Source organism: Bubalus kerabau, chromosome 16 (assembly GCF_029407905.1).
Source record: "Bubalus kerabau isolate K-KA32 ecotype Philippines breed swamp buffalo chromosome 16, PCC_UOA_SB_1v2, whole genome shotgun sequence".
NCBI lineage: Eukaryota > Metazoa > Chordata > Mammalia > Artiodactyla > Bovidae > Bubalus > Bubalus kerabau.
In genome coordinates, this window is record NC_073639.1 from 67,003,274 (window position 1) to 67,028,763 (window position 25,490).

Below are 25,490 nucleotides of genomic sequence, written 5' to 3' on the forward strand. Positions count from 1 at the left end.
ATGGGCGGCGGCGACGGGGCCGCATTTAAGCGGCCGGGGGACGGCGCCCGCCTCCAGCGCGTCCTCGGGCTCGGCTCCCGCCGGGCGCCCCGCTCTCTACCCGCCGGGGGCCCAGCGCCGTGCCGCACCGCGCCGCCCCCGCCGGGCCATGCGAGCGCGGGCCCCGCCGCGATGAGCTCGCACATCGCCAAAAGCGAGTCCAAGACGTCTCTGCTGAAGGCGGCGGCGGCGGCGGCGAGCGGGGGCAGCCGGGCTCCCCGCCACGGCCCTGCCCGGGAGCCAGTGCTGCCCAGTCGCCGGCTGCCCGGCCCCTGCCCTGGCACGCCGTCGCCGTCCGGGGACCCCAGTTCGCGGAGGCCCCTGTGCCGGCCGGCGCCGCGAGAGGAGGGCGCGCGGGGGAGCCGGCGCGGGCTCCCCCAGGCGCACTGCAGGCCCCGGGAGGCGCCGCCGGCCGCGGCGTCCCGACCTTCGCCACCGTCGCCGCTGCCGCCGGCCCGCGGGCGGGATGGGGAGGAACGGGGTCTGTCCCCGGCGCTCGGCCTCCGGGGCTCACTGCGAGCCCCGGGTCGCGGGGACTCCGCTCCAGCCGCCGCGTCCGAGGCAGACCCGTTCCTCCACCAGCTGCGCCCCATGCTCAGCTCCGCCTTCGGCCAGGTAAGGGCCGCGCCTCCCACCCGCTCCCTGGAGAGGCGCTCGGGACCCTGCAGTGACTGCGCGCCCACAGCCCTCCTCCCGCTGCCCGCGGCCCCCCAGGTCACGCTCCTCTGGTCCTCCCGCCGCCTGGCGCCCTAGTCCGCGCGCCTCCTCCTCCCCCGTGCCTGATTCAGCACCCTGTGCGCTGTCCACGCTCCGGGCCTCTTCCGGGCCAGGCACCACCGCTTAGACTCCCTCCACCTGCCAGAACGGGCCAGTCTTGGAAAGGAGCGACCTCCACAAACCGCTTGGAAATTTGCAGGGGTCAAGGAGGGGTGCTCCGAGCAGGTGGCGCCAAACCCACTCTTTTGGCCTCTGACCGAGAAGACCAATGAATGAGCGTGGAGTCTGGGGGTCAAGAGAGGGGACTTTGGGGTACACAGCCTTGTCAGGCGATGAGGGACCCTAGCCATTGCTTGTGGTGGCCCCAAAGACCTGGGAAAAGTTAGGAGAACTAAAAAATATGAGAAAAGAGAAGTGTGTGGGTAGACATGGAGGGCTGTAAGAACTATGGCTCAAACTGGAACTTTGAGGGTATTTCAAGGAGGTTGTCATCTAGGAATGCCACAAGGATGGCCGCGGGCAGTTGTCGAGTTGTGAGACGTGGAAGAACACCCAGAGATCCCTAGTCTGACTTAGTGTGCATTCTAGGGTCAGAAAGGTCGCTAAGGGGTCTCGAATGGCTCATTTTGTTTCTTTTCTCTCAAGAGCCCCAAGCAGCTGGGCACCTGCCCTTTAGAAATGGCCCCGTAGTCATAATCCAAATCTACAGTTTGAGGCCGTGCTGCTGGGGAGAGAAGCTCAGCAGAAAGGGACCTGTGAACTCCCGAGCGAAGCCAGGATTTTGTCTAGTTCCAAGTCCATAATTAAGTTGAACTCGTTGGCACGGCGTGGACACTGTTCTGCGGCAGCCGAAGAGGGGCGTAGTGCATAGATGTGATCAGAGTGTTTGCATGGTGTGTGGGGGATGGAGGGTGGGGGCGGGCCCGTGCGTTTCTGTGCTGGGATGTAGCGTAAAGAAGCCGTTTCAAGCTCCTGGCTTGCCAGGCTAGATCAGAACTCCAAGGAGGCCGTGTGTGTTTTGCTTCAGATGTGCACAGTTCCTTTTCAAAATACTACTCCGCTGCGGCTGATGCCGGTGGAGGTCTGACATGAAGGCGGCTGCATGTAGGCTCGGGTTGCGCGGGGCTGCGGTGGTGGTGTGATAGGGCAGCAGTCTGGCTTTGTTCCTGCCAGGAGCCCTCGTTAGTTGAGGCAGTTGGAAACAGTTTCTCCAGAGTAGAGATGTGGATGCAGAGCTCTGACAGTGCAGCGCCGTGTTGACTGCGGTGGCTTCTGTATGACTGAGGGGGTGTCAGGTGTTAGGGCAGGAGTGGGCTGGCTTGCGAAAGGGATACCGTGCCAGTTGAATCGGTGACAACTATTGGTTGCATTTATCAAATATTTTTTGATCACCTGCTTTGTCCAGGCGTTTGCTGGGCACTATGGAGATGAAAATAGAGAGGGTAGTGGGCTTCTGACTGTTTTGGAGATTAGCAGTCTAGAAGCTTGGAAGGGTAGGTCATTGAGGATCACACACTTTCTGGTTATTTAGTTTGCCAGTGATCCGACTTCGTTCCTAGAAAAGGAGCCCTTTCTTTCCAGCCTTGCAGAATTTGTCTGCCTGGGCCCTTTGTGAGCACAGAGCATTTCAGCTCATGTGCTTTTCTTTCTTCTACTTTCTCAGTCATGAAATGAAGGCTGTTCTCCAGTCCAGTGTTCTGAAATGTCACCAGGGTCACCTGAGTCCGGAGGAGCTGGAAGGTCCCATCAAATATTTACTACCTCCCCCTGGAAGCTCTTGCCTCTGGAGCTGCCGACTTTCTCTTTAAAGCTGGGCACATCCAGTCTGGGCTTCCTGCTGATGGCTCTAAGACATCTGCTCCAACGAAAACAACAACAATAAAACCCAGCCTGGGACTTTGGGTCAGAGTCTCCAGTCTCCCGCAAGAATTAGTCTTTCTGTCCCTTCTCTCTGCATGGAGATTTCTGTCCTTAGGTCAGAACCAAGAGAAGGGAAATGAGGTTCTGAATATAGAAACTTTCAGATAGGATGTGCTTTGGGCAAAATATAGCCCTGGGGAAATATATTTTTCATGTCTCCCAAGTTCTACTTTTTTTTTAACCTTTGGTGAATCGCTCAACCTCAGTAAACCTATGTTTCCTTATCTGCATATTTGGGATAATCATAGTATCTCAGGTGGTGCGATGGTAAAGAACCTGTCTGCCAATGCAGGAGACTCGGGTCCAATCTCTGGGTCAGGAAGATCCCCTGGAGAAGGAAATGATAACCTACTCCGGTATTCTTGCCTGGAAAATTCCATGAACAGAGGAGTCTGGCAGGTTACAATCCATAGGGTCCCAAAGAGTCAGACATGACTGAGCACACACACAGAGTAGCTCCATGGGTTTGGGGGGGAATTAAAGGGGATATGAAGATATACACAGAGCTTGGCCTAGAGCAAGGGTCTATGGATGTTATTATTGTTGTCGTTGATTCACTACCAAGGGCTGTGTCAGAACCTGTTTCCATTTGTAACAGAGTCAGGGAGGGCCAGGGGCCAAAGTGACACTGAGGGTATCAAGATAGACTCCCTCACGAGGGGGAAGGGGAATTAGGGTTCTCCCAGTGACCTCACAGAGCGTCCTTACTGCCTGCAGGGAGAGCATGTGGTTTTGAGGCTAAGGCATGGAATGGTGGGTTGGGAGATAGAGCTGAAGATTCCTACTCCAGCAATGTCACTTCCCACTGCTGTGACCTTGGGCCTGTTATTTTCTGTCTCTGGTCTGGGTTTCTTCATCCAGAAATGAGACTAACAACAACAAAAAGCTACCTTGCAGAACTCTTATGAGGGTTATACAAGGTTAAGGATGCCAAATGGCCTGGCTCAGAGTGGGTGCTGGAAGAGGGCTCAGGCTTCATTCATGTTATTATTATTATTAATAGAGTGATTGTCAAAATGAGGGCCTGCATAAGGTAGTCTGAAAGCTGTCTCTGAGCCAAGTGAGGAAGGCCACTAAAGGAAGGAGCTGAACGACCAAGGACCTTCCCTGGTATCCTTTTTGTGGCCAGCTAATGGCCCACCACCCAGCTGCCTAGAGGGAAGATGTGGTACCAGAAAGTAACTCAAAACAGGCAACTCTTTGCATTGGGCCTTGGAAAACTAATTAAAAATTTTTTTCGGCTGTGCAGCATATGAGATTTTAGTTCCTTCACGAGGGATTGAACCTGCACCCCCTGCAATAGGAAGCACACAGTATTAACCACTGAACCATCAGGGAAGTCCAGAAAACTACCCAAAGAATAGTCTTTCTGTTCCTTATTTTAAGTTTGGGAAGAAAAACCTCTTTAGAGGAGGCAAATATGAATAAAACCCATAGATCCATCCCATCCTTCCCCTTTCTCTAACTATAGGGACATCTCTTCTGATTTGAGTAGGCCAGCCCAATTCCTAAACTGCTTTGTGCATAACAGGATCAAAGATACTTAATGTATGAATGAATGGATGACGGGTATCTCCAGCCTCTGGACTTTAGAGTCTCTTAGTTCCCATAGTTAAGATGAGGGAGACAGACCATGACAATTTGGGTCCTAACAGATTCAAGTGCACTAGGCCTGTGTGCCTAGGATGACGGCTCGGGTGTATTACTTACTCCTTCCCGGTCAGGTCACTTCCTACTGCTCTCTTAGAGGGCTGGGAGCCCCTGTGGCCTTTCTCTGGGGCCTGGGAAAGGGGAAGAGAAGGCCCGTTTGTGGTTGACATAGATTATAGATGATACAAGTGTCTTGGTATCAGTTCGTAGGCTTTGCAGAAGCAACATTGGCACTTTAGATCTCTGTCTAGAGCCCAGTAAAAAATGGACAAAGCGTCTTCTCATTATCTTATCTCCATAGCAAACTGTGAAATGTAGCATCATCTCCCCCCATTTTAGAGATGAAGAGACAGGCTCAAGAGAGGAGAAGTAGGTTGACCAAAGGTCCCAGAGTAAGTAAAAGGCAGGATTGTGACATGCTGTGTCTCTCTCCAGTCTGCCAGTGCCACACCATACTGGCTGGTAGAAAGTCACAGAAGTGTGTTTCCTGTTTGTCAGAAGCATCCACAAAGCACCTCTCAGGTTACAACCCAGCTTTCCCCAAGTGTCTTAACACTGGGCTGCCATCCCAAGTTCAAATGCTGGCGTTAGGACTACTCAGGGCCCAAAGCCAGCCTCCCTCCTAATCAGGAATAATCAGCAACGGGTTTATCCTTCTCATCCCTCTGATCCTATTATCCCATTCCAGAACTCTAAGTGTGGCTTCCGAAGGCCCAGGCCTGCTGCCACAGTGCATAGGGATGGGAAGGTGGGGGCCATGCGATGTGCTTTGCTCCTTAAGGAAGCCTCCACCATTCAGCCCTTTATAAAATTTTCTGCTGAAGGTCAAGCCATCTTCCTCGTCAAGATCAGTAGCTACTCCTGTCATGCAGAACCACCACCACCCCATCTGTCCAACCTAAAATAGCTTAAGCGAGCTCTGGGTTTGAATCCCAAATCCCTTTCTTCTGTTAAGCCCCCAGGCTACTGTTGGCACCCCCTCTGCTAAAGAAGGATGGGGTTTCTTCAAAGTAGGCAGATTTTTCCATAGGGGGAAAAGTCCTGTCTCCTGTCTCCAAGGACAGAAGCAAATCCCAAGGTTGACAAATGGGTGCTGTGTCCTGGACTGGCCTGCAGGGGGCAGGAGTCACCAGGTCTGACCTAGTGGGGGTCCTGCTAGACCAAGGCTGCTGGGCAGGGGACGGGGCACCTTCCAGGTGCTGGGCACTGTGCCAAGCCCTTTGCAGGTGTGATCTCATTAACTCCTCATAAGTCTTACAGGGAAGGGTTATTAGAGTACCCGTTTTATAAATAAAGAAACCGAGGCTCAGAAAGATGAACAAGTCCTCAAGGTCACATGGTTGGTAGGCAGCAGGACAAGATTTGAACTCAGGTCTGTCCAACTCCGCATGCTGAACTCTTTACCTCTAGATCAGTGGTTCTCAACACTGGCTGGAGGTTAGAATTACCTGGAGTATTAAACAACACCGGTGCCCGGGGCTCACCTATACCTATTCCATCAGCATCTTCGGGGAAGTTCCCCGGTGATTCTAGTCTGCAGCCAGCACTGAGAACGCGCCTGGTTCACCCTGTCCGGTCTTTTCATATATCCATCCATTTAGCTCATACAAATTGGGTTTGTACCTTACCTGGAGCCTAACTCATCTCCCCTCTGGGGTCTGTGGTAAGCCCTAGCTTTTCAAAAGAGTCTGCAAGACTCTAGATTTTATGTGCAAGTCTTTTTTTTCCTGATCCCCCTGCACTAAGATCCCTCTGGCTCATTCTCAGAGTGTTTGTGTTTCCCCTTCATGGCATTGACCTGAACTGTGATTCAGTAAGTTGATAGCTCTTTAGTATCTCCTGCCCCCCTGCTAGAATGTAAGCTCCCTGCAAGCAGTGAAAGTGAAAGTGTTAGTTGTCCCGACTCTTTGTGACCCCACAGACTAACCCTCCAGGCTGCTCTGTCCATGGAATTTGCCAGGTAAGAATACTGGAGTGAGTTGCCATTCCCTTCTCCAGGGGAATTTCTTGACCCAGGAATCAAATCTAAAAACAGGGACTGTATGTAGCTTGTTCCTACAACATTCCCAGAGCCAAGCACATGGGACAAATGATACTTCTTCCTTCCATGTTAATAATTCCTCATTCTAGTACCTGTTCTGTGTCACACACGTCTTATAACCAGGTGAGGGAACTGAGCCCTGCCAGGTGAGTGTTCAGAAGCCGGCAGAGCCAGGACTCGTGCTAGGCCTCCAGACCCTTCCCTTTCATCTGAGTTCATTGCTCTTCTCACAACCCTGCCTTCACGCTTTGCTTCCAAGAAACAGGTCTTTGAAGAAGGCATTTTTGTTGGCTCTTCCCATACCAGCTCTCCGCGCCCCACCCCCCAAGTATCTTCATTCCCCTTTCCTACCCTTTAGACGTCAACAACCTCTCCCCCACCCCAGGCTTCTCCTTGTGTCCCCAGGGGGTGCCCCTCCTCCTCCACATCCCTCTCCGAAGGCCAAACCAGGCTGCTGAATGACTCCCCTGATTAAGCCATTCCATTGCCGTCACTGCACGGTTGTCAAGAGCCACCCAGGGACCTGCCTTCCCAGTTTCCTGGGAGCTGGCCTGTGGCAGCTTCTGGTCAGCGTCCCCACCCATCTATCCCTAACGGGAACTCTGATCAGCCACCCAAAACTGGACCAAAAAAAAAAAAAATTCCTGCAAAAGGACACTCTCTGGACTGAAACTCTTAGAGCGGTGCACGCAAGGGTTTTTCCATCAGGGCCCGGAAGGAGCTTGAAGTTCCAGCCTGTCTCTGGTGCCCCCTGCTGAGAAAAGCAGGGGTGCAGGGAAACGTGGATACAGACTCTCCTGGGTCATCTGGCTCCGGGCTGTAGGTCTCGATGGTGACATCTGAGGCTTGAGATGAATTCACATCAAAGCTGGAACCCGGAGGGACGAGGACTTGCCAGCTACCTAAGAAGTTCCATTCATGGGACTGTGACGATCCCTTTGCAAAGGGTGGCCTCTCTGCTCTGCGCCCCGAGGAAGCCGATGAAAGATGCTCTATCAGGGTCAGGCAGAGGGTTTGGGAGAAGGTTCGTCGCCCTCGCTCGCTCACGCCTGCTGGGCCAGCACTGCCTCCGTCAGGACCCCCTCAGGGCTGGCTCTTGATTTCCCCTGGGTCGGAAAGACCCACACGGTGAAGGGAGCCAGCGGAAGGAGCTGCTTTTGGCTCAACTGTGCTTCCAGCTCCGAAGCCTCATCCCATTTCAGTGAGGAGGCAAGTGTGAAAAATGGAGCGTGATGGAGAGTCGTCACAAGATCTCCAGGGCCTCGACTGGAGCCGCCATCTCTCCATCTAGCTGCGATGGCCGGTGGTGATTAAGATGCCTGTTCGTCCCTGGGTGCGTCTGTGTGTGTGTGTGTGAGAGAGAGAGAGAGAGAGAGAGAGAGAGAGAGAGACTGCACACACAAGGTTGGGAGCTGCGAGGCCCCTTGGATATGGGGGCCCAAACTAGCCTGCTTCCCCTTCTGGGTCTGCTGGCCTAATTCCCAGCTGCAGCTGCCATTCTGGGCTCCCCTCCCCGAGGCAATCTCCCTGCAGATTTGACAGCGGGAGGGGAGGGGCCGAGGGAAGGGGAGTGAACCGGGAGAGGACTCGGCTGTAATCTCATGTAGCTGATCCCGCAGCCTTCTCCAGCTCGGCTGCCCTCTGCCATCAGCTCTTCAGGCGATTTTCTCTGTGCCTGCACTCTCCCCTCCTGCCTTCATCTCCTTAAGAAAGTGTCCAGAAAGTTAAACCCACACACACGAAAACACACACAATCCACCAAAAAAAAAAAAAAAAAAAAAAAAATCAGGGAGCAGGAACAGGCAGACGAGTAAGAGAGCACGCGCGCAGGAGAGAGGGCTCAGCCGGTCTTGGAGGAAGCACGGCACAGGCAGAGGGAGGCTGGGGTTGGCAGGGACCGGGACTCAGGTCTCTTAGCCCCCGGGAGCCTCCTTCATGGACCCAGGGATCCTGAAAGGGGCTGCCTCAGCTTAGGATGGGCAACTGTGTCAAGTCTCCACTGAGAAATCTCTCAAGGAAGGTATGTTTCTGGAGTTCTTAAGACCTGGGGTGGGAGATTGGGGCATCCTGCCATCTGTCCCAGAGGTTGGGGGCGGAGAGGGTGGTTCTGTCTTGGGCCGCTTCCCCGTTCCTGCCTCTGCGTTCCCTCCTATCACAGTTGTCTGTGTCCCGGGGCTCTGAGCTGAAGTTGGGACTTAGAGATGCATGGGGGTCTGTGATTGGGAATTTGCATAAGATTTAGGAAAGAAACCATATAGGGTCCTTAGGATGTGCATGGACAGAATGCCTCGGGATACACAGGATGAGAAGAGGGTTAAGCTGGACTTTGACCCTGCTGCTGGTGGTTCTTTCCCAGTGGTGGAGGAGGGGTTCGTTCATCTCCTCTGAGGGACTCTAACCCTCTCTGGTGGTCTCTAAGGTCTTCAGAGTTGTGAGTTTTGAAGTAGATCCCATTGTTACTGAGAGGAAACAAGCTGGACATCCCCTTCTACCCTTGAGAATTCTTGAGTCAGGTCAGAGACTCACAAATAGGGCCAGTCTGGCTCAGGGCCCCAGGGTTGTTTCCATCGAGAAATGGAGTATACAGCAAAGGTGTCTGTCAATTGCATTCTGTAGTGGATGCATTGCTTATACACCAGGATAATATCCTTTTGCAAGAATCCCTTTTGGAAAGCAAATAATCATCTTTCCTGCAAGCCTGGGCTTATGTCTGTAGGATCTTGCTTTAGGTGGGCTCTGCCTGTATTTCTGGCCCTCTGTAGTCAGGCCGTAGAAGAAATCCACAGATATTTCGTAAAGGAACAAGAAATATGAGGGATGGTTTCCTCCAATTCTTTCATTTTGCAGAGAAGAAACTTGATTGCCACTCAGGTTAAGTGACTTATCCAAGGTCTCAGGTTAGCTAATGGCTCCTCCACCCCCAACCCATTCCTACCCCCTCTGTTAGTTTGACAGCCTCTCAATTTAGGACATTTCAGGCTTTTCTGCTCATCTTCTTCCTCATTTAACTAAGCTGCTCACATCAAATACCTTTTAATCTTCGCTGTTCCTTGGATCTTTCCGAGGGTTGACTGTTTCTTCTGTGCACATCCCCCACCCCCAGTCATCTGTCATCTTAAAGGAGAGTCCATTGCATCAGACGTGGCCTCCACACTGTTGCAGAGAAGTAGAAATGGATCTGAATTAGTCTAGAGGACCATCGGGCGAATGCCCTTTCCCTGAGTTCTGTCCAGACCTTCAAGAGGTGAACTCAAAGAACAACAGCTGTACTTCTGTCCTACCCCACCCATGACTCAGACTTCTTAGGTCTCCTCTTTCTAGCCATGTGACCTTGGGTAAGTTATTTGACCCCTGCTGGGTCTCAGTTCCCTGGTCCATCAAGTGGAAATACTAACATCTACCTCCTACGGTGATTATGGAGCCTAAAGAAAGAGCTGGGATCACTGTCTGGGATGCAGTACTCAGTATATGTTAGATGGTGTTAATAGCATCATAATCATAATTTTATGATTCACAATCATAAAATCATATCATTACAATCATAATCATAAATTTTCTGAGAAGGGAGATGAGGAAAAGGAAATAGAGGTTTTGAGTCCATGGAATAAGGCACAAGATCATAATAGGTATTCCATTCAGTTTCATTAAAAAAAAAATAATAGTAAACATTGCTTTTTCCTGAATATCTACAAGATCTCCAACATCTGTTATCTCATTTGCTCTTTTCCACTGAGTGGTTCTCTTGCCTATTTTCTAGAGAAAGGAACGAGACTCAAAGATAAGAGTGTTCCTGAGATGCCATCGCTGACTGGAAGCAGGGCTGAGATGTAAACCCTGATCTGTGTGAATCTAGAGGGGGGGTTTTGTTTTTAATTTTGCCTCTCTCTTTTTCTCCTGCTGTCAGAGATGTTATTCGTAGATTCGTGAACCTGACCGTACAGGTCATCTTAGTCCAAATTCCCACTCGCTGGGCAATGCCCTCTCCCACCAAATCAAGTGCTTCCTTACTCATCTCCTCCTTCTGTGAATACCTTCGATGAGAGGGAGCACAGTCTTGGCTAGCTTGTGTTGTTAGAAAGCTGTTAGGTCAGGAGGCCTGCTGGTTCCTCCTGTTGCCCTGCCACACTCAGGACATGTCCCCTTGGTGCCAGGAAACATTGTCATCCCATAGGCTGCTGCCCACTTGGCTTCCTGTGTGGTGACCGGGAATTGGTGATGGAGAGAGGTGGCCTCCTCCAGGCTCTGAGCTGAGCAGGACTGGGCTGTCAGGTACCATCACTGGCCAGGGAAGAACAGCTGCCTCCCGGGGCAACTGGGTGCCAGACTGGGTTAAGATCAAGAGATTCAGTGGAAATTCCCCAGCCATCACTGGTTCTTGCTTCGTGGGAGCAAATTTTTCTCTGTCCTCCTCACTTCTTTCCTGATTGGCAAATATTCTCCCACTTCTTCTGTAGCCAGAAGTAAATGCCTTCTGGTGCCCAGCATCTCTCAAGTTGCATCATCATCATCATCGTCATCATCATCGTCATCATCATTGTCATCACCATGGCAACTCCACATATTCGGCTCTTGCCATGCTCTAGGCACTGCGCAATGGCTCAATTGCCTCTCACAGAATCCTGTGAGTGGCCCTGATCATCCCCCGCTGGACAGAGAAGGAAACCAGAGCCCAGAGAGGTGAAGTGACCTGCCCAAGGTCACACAGGAGCAAGTGGCAGAGCCAGAATTTGTCCCCAAGACTGTCTGAGACCAAAGCCAGTTATACTCAAGCTCCTCTCTGAGTTCCCTGCGGCCTGCTGCCTCCTCCTCCTGGGTGTGCTCATCTGAGCCAAGTGAGTGAGAGTCAGCCAGAAACAAAAAGGCTGATTCTCTGCAAAAATCTCTTCTGAGATTATAACTGGGGCTTAACCACAGTTGACTCCCTGGCTCCCTCTGTCCAGAAGGTCTCTCTGGTCCTGCCCTTATTCTAGCCAGGTCCCTGTAGTCTGTGTGAGTGTGGCCGAGGCTCTGAACCTCTTTTGGTCATCAAACCAGAATGGACCCTGATCACCCCTCAAGTTCTAAGACTACCCAGGGTGACCCTTATTGCACTCCCTGAACTCGGGCCTTGCACTGAGGTCCCGTACCTTGGGTCTGTGTGGCTGCTTGCCCTTAGAGGAACCAGAATATGGCTCCTTCCTCTCTAGGCCTAGAAGAAGCTTAGAAGTTGGACACGAGTCTAGACTGCAGTCCCACACTGTGGGGCTTTGAAGAGAAGGAGCATGAGGACAGGGCGAGATGTGGGAGACTGCTCTGCTTGTCCACCTGGGAGGACAGATTACCCCTTGGGTGTTAGCATCTTCTCCTGAGTGTGACCTTCTTGGAGCTGGAGGAAACTGACAGGAAGAGGATGTAGCAGAATGGATGTGTGGGACATGCAACTCTGGAGTCCTTGGACAGAGGCAGCCCTCTAAGTTTTCACTGCTCTTTCCTTGGAAGGTTTGGCTCCAGCTCCTTACTCTGGGGGTGGAGGCATGCAAGCTAGGGGCTGAAGGCAGACTACCCCGACCTAGGGGGACGCTGGGCATCCTGGCGGGGAGGCTGGGCTAGGAGAGAATGTTGTGTCTGGACGCTGCTGTTGTCCTAAGGGGACGGTCTGTGGGCAGTGCTGACTTTTTATAGCTGCATGGGAACCATCAGGGAGGAGGATGGGTTGGCCGGGGCCAGGGAGCACGGCTATATTTGGTCAGCACAGAGGGCCTCTGCCTCAGCCTCCAGAGGTCTCTGGACCAGGCACGGAGCCAGCAAAGGAGGGAGGGACGAGGAGGATTGCTGATGGGAGACAGCGTCTAGTCTTGAGGCCACAAGCTGGGTGGAAGCTGACCGACAGAAGTGCTTTGTTTACCCCACCCAGTGCTTTAAATCGGAAGGTCTGGCAAAACCAGGCTGGAGTTACGTCATGCTGTCCCTTCAGAGGGGACGCAGAGCCATCCATCTTACCCCAGGCCCTGCCTCTCACACCTGCCTGCTTTATTTCTGTTTGCCATGGCCCCTGTGTCCACAACCTCCGGTCTTACAGACTAGCTGAGCCCACGCTCTGCTGCCAGCTCTGATGGTCCTCGCTACCCTCCAGTGGGTTCCAGCAGGGGTAGGATCAGAGGTCCATTGGGGAGCTTAGCCCTGAGGATTGTGCTGGGATGTTGGGAGCATCTTAGGAAAGGACATTATTCCCTGAATGAACAGAAGCCTCCCTCTGCCTGCTCCTCTCTCTGAGCTTCTGTTTGCACACAAGGGTGTGTTTCTGTGCATGTGTGAGTATGTGTGTGTGTGTGTGTGTGTGTGTGTGTGTGTCTGCAGGTGTGCCACACAGTGGGTATCACACCCAGCTCTCCCTGGAGCATCCATTTTGGCCAAAGATCTGGGACTCCATCCGTCGGACCAGTTTGCTGCCTGCCCCCCTGTGCATCCTGAGGGCTCTTTGCACCCTGGTGTTTGCCTCTCAAGGTCTTCTCTTGAGAAGGGCCCCTTCTAGGACTGGGAGCCAGGCTGGGGCCTGGAGGACTCAGCTAGGCCAGAGAGGTGACACCTTGCCTCTGTTTTGTATTTGCTTGGTGCTGGCTGAAGATGCGCCAGGAGGAGACCAGCTACACGGTGGTGCAGACAAGCGAGGAGGGCCTGGTGGCCAGCGGCGAGCTCCCCGGACCACTCCTGATGCTGGCTCAGAACTGCGCGGTCATGCACAACCTGCTGGGCCCGGCCTGCATCTTCCTGCGTAAGGGCTTCGCGGAGAACAGGCAGCCTGTACGTAAGTTGGCCCCGGTGGAGCCGTGTTCGACTTGGCTTCACGGGGCATGAGGAAGGAGGTGCTGAGAAGAAGAGGGGCTCTGTACACAGTGGTGTGCATCCCCCGGCAGATGCACCTCACACCCTCAACTTGTGAACCTGACCCCCAGAGTTTCCCACTCATGGCTGCAGAGCCCTGGTGAGTCCACATCCACCAGCAAAAAAATAATAGTATAGTTGGGGTTCTAAAAAATAGAAGCTATAGTTGGGGTTTGGGTTTTTTTTTTTTTTTGAGCACTTAATATGTGCCAGGCACTGTGCTCAGTGCTTTGGTGCTTAAGCCTCAGAGCAACCCCAGGAGGTAGGTGCTATTATCCTCCCCATCTGCAGATGAAGACATTGAGTTGGAGAGTGTAACATGCTCAAAGTAACAGCTGGTGGGCATTAGCGGTAGGATTCAGACTCAGGGAGCCTGCCTCAAGGGCCCCCTGTGTTCTGAACAACAGTACTGAATACACGGCACCAACCACTAGAACTTTCTATGATTATAGAAACATTTTTCTAATTAGTACGGCCCTCTACTGTAGCCACTAGCTCTTGAAATGTGGCTAGTGCAACTGAGGAAGTGGATTATTAATTTTCTTTGATTCCAATTCCAATTTAAATTGTCACATGTGGCCACTGCCTTGGAGGGCCTCTCGTACGTATCTGAACAGTCACAGAGAGGAGGGTATTGATGATGTTATAGATTCAAACATCGGTAGGTTTATTGAATGGTGGTGGTTGAGTTGCTAAGTTGTGTCTGACTCTTGCGACCTGATGGACTGTAGCCCACCAGGCTCCTCTGTCCATGGGATTTCCCAGGGAAGAATACTGGAGTGAGTTGTCATTTCCTTCTCCGGGGTGTATTGAATGCCACCTGCTAAACACTTTACGTATCTTGTCTCACAGATGCTAACAGAGACCCTGTAAGGTGGTTTCTGGTATTAACCCATTTTACAGATGAGGAATCTGTGGCTCATACAGTGGAAGTGACCTGTCCAAGGTCCTACATCTAGGAAGCAGCAGATCCGGGCTTTGTCCTTGAGTCCATCTGACTTTAGAGGCCAAACTCATCCCTCGACTGCATAAGTTGGGGAGTGAGGGCCGTGGTGGGCTCTGTTCCCACCTGACCCCCTGAATCGGTGTTCATGGTTTCCCTGTCATGTCAGTGAGCATCCCTGGCTCTGTTCCACATCCCCCGCCACTCTGCCCTGGGGAGCGTGTGATTCAAGGACCAGCCACCAGGACTCAGCCGGACCAGATCTGGCCACAGGCACATGGCCAAGGGGTATTGGCTTTTCTGCACCCTGGTTCTGTGTTTACAAGAAGCAGAGAGGGGGCTGCAGAGCTGATCCTGGAGATGTGAGAGGCTGCAGGGTGGGAAGGGACTTGTCGCCTGTCCCAGTGAGCACACCCTGCATGTGTGTGTGCATGCATGTTCTCGCTGATGCTTTCACTTATGGGGGGTACCAGGCATTGTGAAAAGCGCCCTTTGTGGTCATTCAAGATCCCAGTCTGACTAAGAACAGCTAGTAGGTGATAGAGGTAGGAATGGGTAGGTGTTAGAGAGAGTGACAACCCCTCCCTGTGCATGGTGACAGGCTTTTTAAGTGGAAGTCCTTCCAGTCATCTCACAGAGACAGACAGCTTCAGCTAGAAATGCTGCTGGCAGGACCTGGGAGCCTGCAGACTACTCATGCCAAGTTCATGTACACTCTCAGCATGGTCCTGCCATGTATAGCCCCTTCCAAGAGCCGAGTCCTTCCTGTGCAGCTGGTGGTCCTGCAAAATGTTGCTCAACAGCCCCTTTCTAGAAGATTCCCGGGTTTTCTGGCATTGGGATCCCTTGCCCTGGGGCCAGTTTGGAGCAGGTGGTCAGCAACCTCTCACCTGCCCTGGCCCAGTGGGCTAGAACAGCCTGTGTGCACAGCTATGGCACGCCCACATGTCTGTTTCCCTGAATGGTTTACCCACACCTGGTGTGCGCTTCCTCAGGACGGGCACACCCTGCCCCTTTGGGCAGGGAGCTATGACATATGGGCAGGATGAGCACCGTGGACCAGTTTTGGAGCCTGCTAGGCATGTCCAGCTGGGCACCGCATCCATTTCATGCCAGCCTGTTTCTCTCCTGGGCAGGCCTGGGGCAGCTTGCACGTCACCAGTCGGAGCCTGCCCTCTGCTCCCTCCGGGCCCGCTCTTTGGAGATTTCTCTGCCATCTGTTCGGATGCCTCACCCTGGGGCTTCCTTGACTCCCCAAGGAGACCTGGGCACTGCTTGAGGCTGGAGACGTGTACTTTGGACCCTGGCAGCCACCAGAGGCACTGGCAGCCCCCAGGGTCCTATGCTGTGTCCTGTGACGGGGCAAGGTCTGTGATGGGAGCCCAACTGGAGAAGGTGGGGTGGTGCCCAGGAAGCAGGGCGCAGCCCTAATCCTGCCTCCACTCCCTCTGCTCCTTCTCTTCCTCCCTCTTGTGCACCTGTCTGGACCCCACTTTCTCTCTCCCAGCCTCTTGCTTCTCCCATTGCCCCACCTCAGCCCCTCTTCTCCCCCACTCTTCCTGGTTTCATTGGGCGTGTGTGTGTGCATGCTCAATCATGTCCGACTCTTTGCGACCCCATGGACTGTAGCCCTCAAGTTCCTCTGACTATAGAATTTTCCAGGCAAGAATACTGGAGTGGGTTGCCATTTCCTTCTCCAGGGGATCTTCCCAACCCAAGGATTGAACCAGCGTCTTGTGTCCCTGCACTGGCAGGCGGGTTCTTTACCAACTGAGCCACTGGGGAAGCCCTTGGTTTTATTGGGTAGAGCCCTCTTCTGCCTGTTGGGATCCTCCCAATAACCCTATTTTATTTACAGGTTTTGGCCTCCAGATCAGCTCTGTTCCTTGACCACATGCTTGTGTCTGGAATAAGGGGTTGGGGGTGCAGAGGTTCTGGGCCCAGGTTGGAAGGGGCTTCTGGCTTCCTGGCCTCTCCCATGTGTGTGGGACAAGTGGGGCTGCACTTTTTCCCTCCAGGACATGGTCCAGGCACACCTCCGCTGCTGCCCATCACCTCCAAGCCAGTGCCTGCTGCCACTGGGATGGCCCTCAGCTGGGCACTGGATGACTTCCGGGCCCCTGCCAGCTGCTAATGGCACATTTTCTTTTGTTTCAGGACAGATCTCTGCGGCCAGAGGAGATTGAAGGTGAGACCTGGCCTCTTAGAGGAGGGTGTTGCTCAGCCATCCAGAAAGATGAGGGGAGGGAGGTGGGTGGGAAGAGGGGCAGAGACGTCTTGGCTTCCTGTGAACAGGGTCTGGTGCAGGGCCAGGCATCCTCTGGGGAGCCGGGCGTTGGAGGAATGCATGAGTCGATCGGTCCCTCGGGGCCGCCTCTGCCCTGGAGGCTCTGCGGGTCCTCCCCCCAAACCACGTTCACCTTCCTTCTCTTCCCCAGAGCTCAGGGAGGCCTTCAGAGAATTTGACAAGGACAAGGATGGCTACATCAACTGCCGGGACCTGGGTAACTGTATGCGCACCATGGGCTACATGCCCACCGAGATGGAGCTCATCGAGCTGTCTCAGCAGATCAACATGAACCGTGAGTCCCTCTGCCAGGCACCCCCTTCCCTCCCCGGTATCGCCCTTGCTGTCCTCTGCCTGGGTTCAAGTTCTGAGCTCCCCCTTCTTCCTAGCTCTGTGACCTGCAGGCAAACCACTTACCCTCCCTGTGCCTCAGTTTCTTCACCTGTAAAATGAGGGGTGGAATGGGGAGTTAACTGGGGGAGTGTTTATTTATTTATTGTTTTTTCCTGGCTTATTTAATCATTTATTTTTTTGGGAAACAGCTTTATCGAGATATTCATATATCATACAGTTGACTCACTTACAGCCTTCCCTTCAGGGACTTCTGTGGTGGTCCAGTGGTTAGGACTCCTCATTCTCACTGCAGGGGGCATGTTTGACCCCTGGTTGGGGAATTAAAGTATAGAATTCAGTGTCTTTTAGTATTTTCAGAGTTGTGCAACCATCACCCCAATCAACTTTAAAATATTTTCATGCCCCCTCCACCAAAGAAGTCCTATACCACTTTGCCATCACCCCCAAGTCCCTCCCCAGCCCTGGGCAACCTCTAAGCAGATTTGCCTATTCCGGGCATTTCTTTTTTTTGAGTTGAAGTATGGTTGATTTACAGTATTATATTCAGGTGTACGGTATTATGTTTCAGGTGTACAACATAGTGATTCAAAATTTTTATAGATTATACTGTATTTAAAGTTATTGTAAAATATTGGCTCTATTCCCTGTGCTGTACAATATATTCCTGTGGCTTTTTTATTTTCCACAGAGTAGTTAACATCTCTTACTCCCCAGCCTCTATGTTGCCCCTCCCCCAACCCGCCTTTCTCACTGGTGACTGCTGGTTTGTTTTCTGTATCTGTGAGCCTGTTTCTCTTTAGGGGACATATTTTATTTTTTAAAAAATTATTTATTTATCTTGGCTGTGTTGGGTCTTTGTTGCTACTCACGGACTCTCTCTAGCGCGTTGAGCAGGGGCTACTTTCTGGTTGTGGTGTGTGGGCTTCTCATTGCGGTGGCTTCTCTTGTTGCAGAGCATGGGCTCTAGAGCGCGAGCTTCAGTAGTTGTTGTGCACGGGCTCAGCTGCCCCATGGCAGGTGGGACCTTCCCAGACCAGGGATCGTGTCCCCTGTATTGGCCGGCGGGACTCCCAACCACTGGACCACCAGGAAAGAAGTCCCTAGACACTGTTGGGCTGTAATATTCTAAACAGCCCAATAATCAATACCTGGCACTCAGGTAGAGTTGAACAGAGGACCTATCATCATTGTGTTTTTCTCTGTCTCCCTTTGCGTTCTCTCAGGAGCAGACCAGGAGACAAGGGTTTGAGTGTGCAGTTTACTTCGTAGGGGCAGGAGAGTCGACAGAGAGTAGGGAGGCGGGAGGGTGAAGACAGGGTGCCAAGGCAGAAGGCACTCGAGGAGCTGCCACTGTGGGTGATGGAGCTCAGGGTGCTGGTGTCGAAGGCCCACCGTGGAGCTGTCTCTCGGGCTGGGTATTTATCCCCCAAGCTCAGTCACTGGCTGAAAGTGTTGTGAGCAGGCCCCGGGGGCAGGTCTCCTGTATTTCCACCCTCTGAAGGCTGGTTGGAAGGTGAGTTCCACTTGCATAGTGAGGGAGAGAGCGGGGCAAGTAGGCCAGGCGCTCACAACTCCTGCTTCCCTCTCAGTCTTTCTGCGTGTTTGTCTCTGTCTTTCTCCTGCTCTGAAATTCTTTGCCTATCTCTGTGACCTCATGTTTCTTTCTCCCCTCTGTACCCCTGTCCAGTTCCTGACTTGTTCCCTTAGTTAGCCCCCGGCCGCTCCTCTGAGCTCTTTTGCAATAACCCCCCTGTCCATGGTCACTTCTCTGTCCTCATTCAGCCTCTGCTTTTACCCTGGGCCTGTCGCTGGGAAGGTCAGGGAGGGCTGACAGCTCCCCTGGTTGTCTAGTTGGAGGTGGGTGGTGGTTAGATGGATGACCTAGCCTGTTCCTCTGTCCCCAGTGGGTGGCCACGTGGATTTTGATGACTTTGTGGAGCTAATGGGACCTAAACTCCTGGCGGAAACAGCAGATATGATTGGAGTAAAGGAACTGCGAGATGCCTTCCGAGAGGTAAGTGGTGGACAGTGGACAGGCGGGGCGGGGGGACTTGTTAGAATTCCCAACCTGAAAGGAAACTGGACCTCTGGATCCCATCCCAGGGGAAGAAGCTTGGACAGAGAGGCACTCTGGGGAAGGGGTGGGGGGGGACAATGATGCTGAAGAAGGGGTTCAACCTTGGGATCTGCTTCTGACAGACTTTCTGTTGTAGCAACTCTTCCCTCCTTCGTGCCCTCTCTAGTTTGACACCAATGGTGATGGGGAGATAAGCACCAGTGAGTTACGAGAGGCCATGAGGAAACTCCTGGGTCATCAGGTGGGACACCGAGACATAGAAGAGATTATCCGGGACGTGGACCTCAATGGGGATGGACGAGTGGACTTTGAAGGTAGGCGGGTCTTGAGAGTGGAAGAAGAACCAAGACAGGAGTGGGCATCCACAGAGAGCACCCCTCCACATGTGGGTCCACCATGCAGTCATCAATCTGCCCCAACTTCTCATCCCCTTACCCTTCCATCCTTCCACCCCTCTAATCCATCGTCTGTTCCTACACCCATCAATCCATCCATCCATCTTTCCAGATCTCTCTTTCCATGTGTTCATCCATCTGTCTCTTTTTCTGTCCAGGTGCCTATTTATCCACTAATGGATCTCCAAATAATTATCCATAGAATCATTTACCTGTGGCCTTACCTACCCATCCAGGCATCTATTCATTCTGTACATTCACCCATGCCTCCATCTACCCGTATACCTCCTCCCATCTATCCATGCGTCAATGTTCATTCACACATTTATTCTCTACCCGTCGCCTGCATCTCCGCCCGTACTTCCATGGATCTGCAGTTATGTGCACAGTCCTTTCCCCATCTGTATCCATCTAATCATCCATCTATCCACTCCTGTGTCCCTCTGCCCCCACTCATCTCGTTCCATGTCTACTGGTCCACCTTCTCCTGTATCCATCCATGGAGCTATTTTCTGAAGACCACATTCCTCAAGCTGACACTCAGACCCCTTAAGATCTATCCACAACTCACCTCTCTGGCCACAGCTTTCACCATTCCTTCACTCACACACCACCTTAAAACCACGGGTGATCCAAAAGCCTGCCAAGCTCTCATTTGATTACACTATTCTTTTTGTCAGGATGCCTTGTATTCTATTCTTCCCTGGGGTTAAAGTCTATTCCATCTTTAAGACCCAGCAGTGGGGCCCCTTCCCTCCGTCCCCAGACTGAGCTTCCTCTTTTCTGGGCTTTCACAGCACCTCAGGCTTACCCTCGTTCTTCACACTGGCCCCTAAGCGCTAGTTACATCTCCACTGAATTCTGAACTTTTGGAGAAAAGAGGAACCCTACTTTCTTTATCTCTGAGATTCCCACAGAACTCAGTACCTGACACATAGCGAATGCTCAGTAAAAGTGTTTTTAAAATAGTAATAATCATAATTAGTGATCATCTCTAACTGTACATGCTCTATACAGTCAGCAAAAACAAGACTGGGAGCTGACTGTGGCTCAGATCATGAACTCCTTATTGCAAAATTCAGACTTACATTGAAGAAAGTAGGGTAAACTACTAGACCATTCAGGTATGATATAAATCAGATCCCTTACGATTATATAGTGGATGTGACAAATAGATTCAAGGGATTAGATCAGATAGACAGAGTGCCTGAAGAACTATGGACAGAGGTTCATGACATTGTACAGGAGGCAGTGATCAAGACCATTCTCAAGAAAAAGAAATGCAAAAAAGCAAAATGGTTGTCTGAGGAGGCCTTACAAATAACTGTGAAAAGAGAAGCAAAAGGCAAAGGAGAAAAGGAAAGATACACCCATTCGAATGCAGAGTTCCAAAGAATAACAAGGAGAGATAATAAAGCCTTTCTCAGTGATCAATGCAAAGAAATAGAGGAAAATAATAGAATGGGAAACACTAGAGATCTCTTAAAGAAAATTAGAGATCCCAAGGGAACATTTCATGCAAAGATGGGCTCAATAAAGGACAGAAATGGTATGGACCTAACAGAAGCAGGAGATATTAAGAAGAGGTGGCAAGAATACACAGAAGAACTATATAAAAAAGGTCTCCATGATCCATATAACCACAATGGTGTGATCATTCACTTAGAGCCAGACATCCTGGTGTGTGAAGTCAAGTTGGCCTTAGGAAGCATCACTATGAACAAAACTAGTGGAGGTGATGGAATTCCAGCTGAGCTATTTCAAATCCTAAAAGATGATGCTGTGAAAGTGCTGCACTCAACATGCCAGCAAATCTGGAAAACTCAGTGGTGGCCACAGGACTGGAAAAGGTCAATTTTCATTCCAATCCCAAAGAAAGATAATTCCAAAGAATGTTGAAACTACCACACAATTACACTCATCTCACACGCTAGCAAAGTAATGCTCAAAATTCTCCAAGCCAGGCTTCAACAATACATGAACCATGAACTTCTAGATGTTCAAGCTGGATTTAGAAAAGGCAGAGGAACCAGAGATCAAATTGCCCACATCTGTTGGATCATGGAAAAAGCAAGAGAGTTCCAGAAAAACATCTATTTCTGCTTTATTGACTATGCCAAAGCCTTTGACTGTGTGGTTTACAACATACTGTGGAAAATTCTTAAAGAGATGGGAATACCAGACCACCTGACCTGCCTCCTGGGAAATCTGTATGCAGGTCAACAAGCAAGAGTTAGAGCCGGACATGGAACAACAGATTGGTTCCAAACTGGGGAAAGAGTACGTCAAGGCTGTATATTGTCACCCTGTTTATTTAACTTCTAAGCAGAGTGCATCATGCAAAATGCCAGGCTGGATAAAGTTCAAGCTGGAATCAAGATTTCCGGGAGAATTATCAACAACCTCAGATACGCAGATGATGCCATCCTTATGGCAGAAACTAAAGAGCCTCCTGATGAAAGTCAAAGAGGAGAGTGAAAAAGTTGGCTTAAAACTCAACATTCAAAAAACGAAGATCATGGCATCCGGTCCCATCACTTCATGGCAAATAGATGGGGAAACAATGGAAACAGTGACAGACTTTCTTTTCTTGGGCTCCAAAATCACTGCAGATGGTTACTGTAGCCATGAAATTAAAAGACGCTTGCTCCTTGGAAGAAAATATATGACCAACCTAGACAGCATATTAAAAAGCAGAGACATTACTTTGCCTACAGAAGTCCATCTATTCAAAGCTATGGATTTTCCAGTAGTCATGTATGGATGTGAGAGTTGGATCATAAAGAAAGCTGAGCGCCAAAGAATCGATGCTTTTGAACTGTGGTGTTGGAAAAGACTCTTGAGAGTCCCTTGGACTGCAAGGAGATCCAACCAGTCCATCCTAAAGGAGATCGGTCCTGAATATTCATTGGAAGGACTGATGCTGAAGCTGAAAGTCCAGTACTTTGGCCACCTGATGTGAAGAACTGACTCACTGAAAAAGATCCTGATGTTGGGAAAGGTTGAAGGCAGGAGGAGAAAGGGATGACAGAGGATGAGATGGTTGGACGGCATCACTGACACAATGGACATGAGTTTGAGCAGGCTCCAGGAGTTGGTGAAGGACGGGGAGGCCTGGCGTGCTGCAGCCCATGCGGTCGCAAAGAGTCGGACACGACTGAGCGACTGAACTGAACTGAACTGAACTGAACATTTATTATGTACCAGTCACTGTACTAAGTACCTTTACATGTATTATCCCATTTAATTTTTACAATGACTCCAGGGACTGCACTATTATTACCTCATGTTACAATTGAGTAAACTGAGCCTCAAAGAAGTAATATAACTTGCTTCTCTTACAGAGAAGCAGAGCTGGGTCATAAACTCAGGCCTGGAATCTCAGCCATTCCATACATTACACTGTTCATGACAGCATCCAAGGCACCATGGGATACAGGGGGGGGAAAAAACACAGCAAAACACTGATTCTACACTCCATAAACTTGCATGCTGAGCAGAAAGGCAAGATAAACATGAGCTAGACTGTGAATATGTCCAGAACACAAAGGCTGGGAGGCCTTTTCTGAGGCCTTCAAGGTCCCAGATCTTCATCTTGATCTTCAAGGTCAGGAGAGTGTGGCAATGGAGAGGCTTGGCTACCAAAGGCTTGGCTACCACCAGAGCTGAACATTTCAGGTACCTTGCGTCCAGGTAGTGACCGCCATAGATGACAGCTGTTCCCTGAAAGCCCAGTATCTCCCATTCATTCTACCAGCATGTGTTGTACACCAGCTGCGTGCCAAGACCTGATCCCCGCCTTGAGGAGCCCATGACCAGCAAGGAAAAGAGAAGCCGGCAGTACAGTCCATGCCATTTGGGGGGAAGTACAGCAGGCTGTTGCATACAGTGGGGGAAGCTTTGCCAAAGTGGCAAGGATTAAGGACGGCTTCCTGGAGGAGGCTGTAAGTAAGCAGAGCCCTAAGAGACAAGTAGGAGTCACCAGGTGAAAAAGAAGGAAGAGATATTTGCCTTATGGAATTGAAAACTCATATCTACACAAAAACCTACACACAGATTTACTGTTTATAGCAGCCTTACTTATAATTGCCAAAATTTGGCAACAACCAACATGCCCTTCACTAGGTGAGTACATAAATAAAACTATGGTATACCCAGGCAATGGAATATTATGCAGCGTTGGAAAAGAAATGTGCTCTCAAGTGATGAAAAGGCATGGAAGAAACTTAAATGCACAGTTAGTGAAAGAAAATCTGAAAAGCTTGCGTACTCTGTGATTCCAACGATATGACATTCAGGAAAAGGCAAAACTATGGAGACCAGAGACAATGAAAAGATAAGTGGTTGCCAGGAGTTGTTCGTGGCAGGAGGGATGAATAGGGGGAACACAGAGGATTTTTAGGCAAGTAAAACTATTCTGTGTGATACTATAATAGGGATACATGTCATTATACATTTGTCCAAACCCATAGAGCCTCCAGGCCTTCCCAGGTGGTGCTAGTGGTAAAGAACCTGCTGGCTAATGCAGGAGACTCAGAGACGCGGGTTTGATCCCTGGTTGGGGAAGATCCCCTGGAGGAGGGCATGGCAACCCACTCCAGTATTCTTGCCTGGAGAATCCTCATGGACAGAGAAGCCTGGGGGACTACAGTCCATAGGGTCATACAGAGTTGGACACGACTGAAGTGACTTAGCACATGCACAAGCACAGAGAGTCTCCAACACCAAGGATAAATCCTAATGTAACCATGGACGTGGGGTAATAATGATGAGTCAAGATAGGTTCATCTGTAAGCAACATCCTACTCTGCTCAGGGATGTTGGTGATGGAGGATGCTGTGTGTGTGTGTGTGTGTGTGTGTGTGTGTGTGTGTGTGTGTGTGTATAGAGGCAGGGGGTAGATGGAAAAATCTGGACTTCCTGCTCAATTTTGCTATGAACCTAAAACTGCTCTAAAAAACAAAGTCTAGTTAAAAGAGAAGGGAGCGGGACAGGTTGCAGGAAAGCTAAGACGGGAGGGGAGGGGGGAGTCAGCTCCACCTCCATGGAATTGAACTTCGTGGTTGGGGGTGAGTAGTGACAGGTGAGGCTGGAGCTGTCAGCTGGGGCCAGAACAGGAAGGACTTGGGGTTGTGCCCGTTGTCCTGTGGGGACCATGAGAGGTTTGAAAGGGGTCACACATACAGATAGAAAGATCCTGCTGGCTGCTGCAAAGAAGAGGGATTGGAAGATGCTGGATGGGGGACCTCCCTGGTGGTTGGGGCAGCTAGGATTCCATGCTCCCACTGCAGGGAGCCTGGGTTCAATCCCTGGTCAGGGAACTAAGATCCTGCATGCCACGTGGTGGGCGAAACCAAAAAAAAAAAAAATTCCGGATCGACACTGGGGACCAGCACCAGTCAGAGACGGTGGCCATAGACCGGGAGGGAGGCATCGATCTGAGGAAGGTGAGGGGCAGTGTCCTGGACCCTGACTGCTGCTTTCTCCCCACCTCCGCCCATCCCACCCGCCCCCACCGTAGAGTTTGTCCGGATGATGTCCCGCTGAGGCCGCCAGGGCCCCTCCAGGACTGCCAAACTCCGCGGGGCGGGAGAAGAAGAGCCTGAGCTCGCCTCACCCTGCCGCCGCCGCCGCCGCCGCCGCCGCCGCCGCCGCCGCCGCTGCCCAGAGCCCAGGATGTACTGGCGGACGGGGCCTGCCTGCACCCCGGGGAGGTGCCCACCCCGGACCCCCACCCCTCCGCACTGTGAAAAAGACTCACGACTCTTGCAACTGGAAAGGGGGGGCGCCCGCCAACGAGGAGGCCACCATACCAGGCCGGCAGAGGTCAGGCCGGGCGCCGAGTGCCACGGACCAAGCCGCCGCTGGCTGGGGTGGGGGGGCCCACACAGCATGTCTGCCCCAGGGCAGAGCCTCTCACCACCTTCCTTAGCTCTGTGCCCGTTCCAGCTCGCCTCAGCCCTGTTATCTCAGAACCAATAAAAATATTTCCAAGAGGAAGGCGGCTCTGGGGGTTCTTTGCTTCTCCTGCCTGGTTAGATGGGTACATGCATTTCCTGAGTACCAGCTGCACACAGGGAACTGGCTGAAAAACCTCCCTGCACTCGCCTTGTGTTGAGTTCCATGAGGTCCCCAGCCTCTTCCACACTCATCTCAGAAGCCAGAACCTGGTACCTTTAACTGAAAGGGAGACTGGGGCATATACA

At 51.6% G+C, this 25,490-nt stretch overlaps 1 protein-coding gene across 1 annotated transcript; it reads left to right on the forward strand.

Annotated features, from left to right (window-relative positions):
• On the forward strand, window positions 1-25,206 carry CABP1 (calcium binding protein 1). Its single transcript, XM_055550190.1, has 6 exons — window positions 1-654; window positions 16,329-16,359; window positions 16,610-16,753; window positions 18,717-18,826; window positions 19,056-19,203; window positions 24,806-25,206. The coding sequence occupies exons 1-6, from the start codon at window positions 1-3 to the stop codon at window positions 24,829-24,831; spliced, it is 1,113 nt and encodes a 370-aa protein (XP_055406165.1). The 3' UTR covers window positions 24,832-25,206.
• The last annotated feature ends 284 nt before the right edge of the window (window positions 25,207-25,490 follow it).

What these genes read in the sequence shown, in the direction of transcription:
- CABP1 (XM_055550190.1), top strand. Translation starts at nt 1, where the DNA reads ATGGGCGGCGGCGACGGGGCCGCATTTAAGCGGCCGGGGGACGGCGCC. An exon ending in TCAGCTCCGCCTTCGGCCAG is followed by an intron (nt 655 to 16,328) that starts GTAAGGGCCGCG and finishes CTTTTGTTTCAG; the next exon opens with GACAGATCTCTGCGGCCAGA. An exon ending in TGCGAGATGCCTTCCGAGAG is followed by an intron (nt 18,827 to 19,055) that starts GTAAGTGGTGGA and finishes TGCCCTCTCTAG; the next exon opens with TTTGACACCAATGGTGATGG.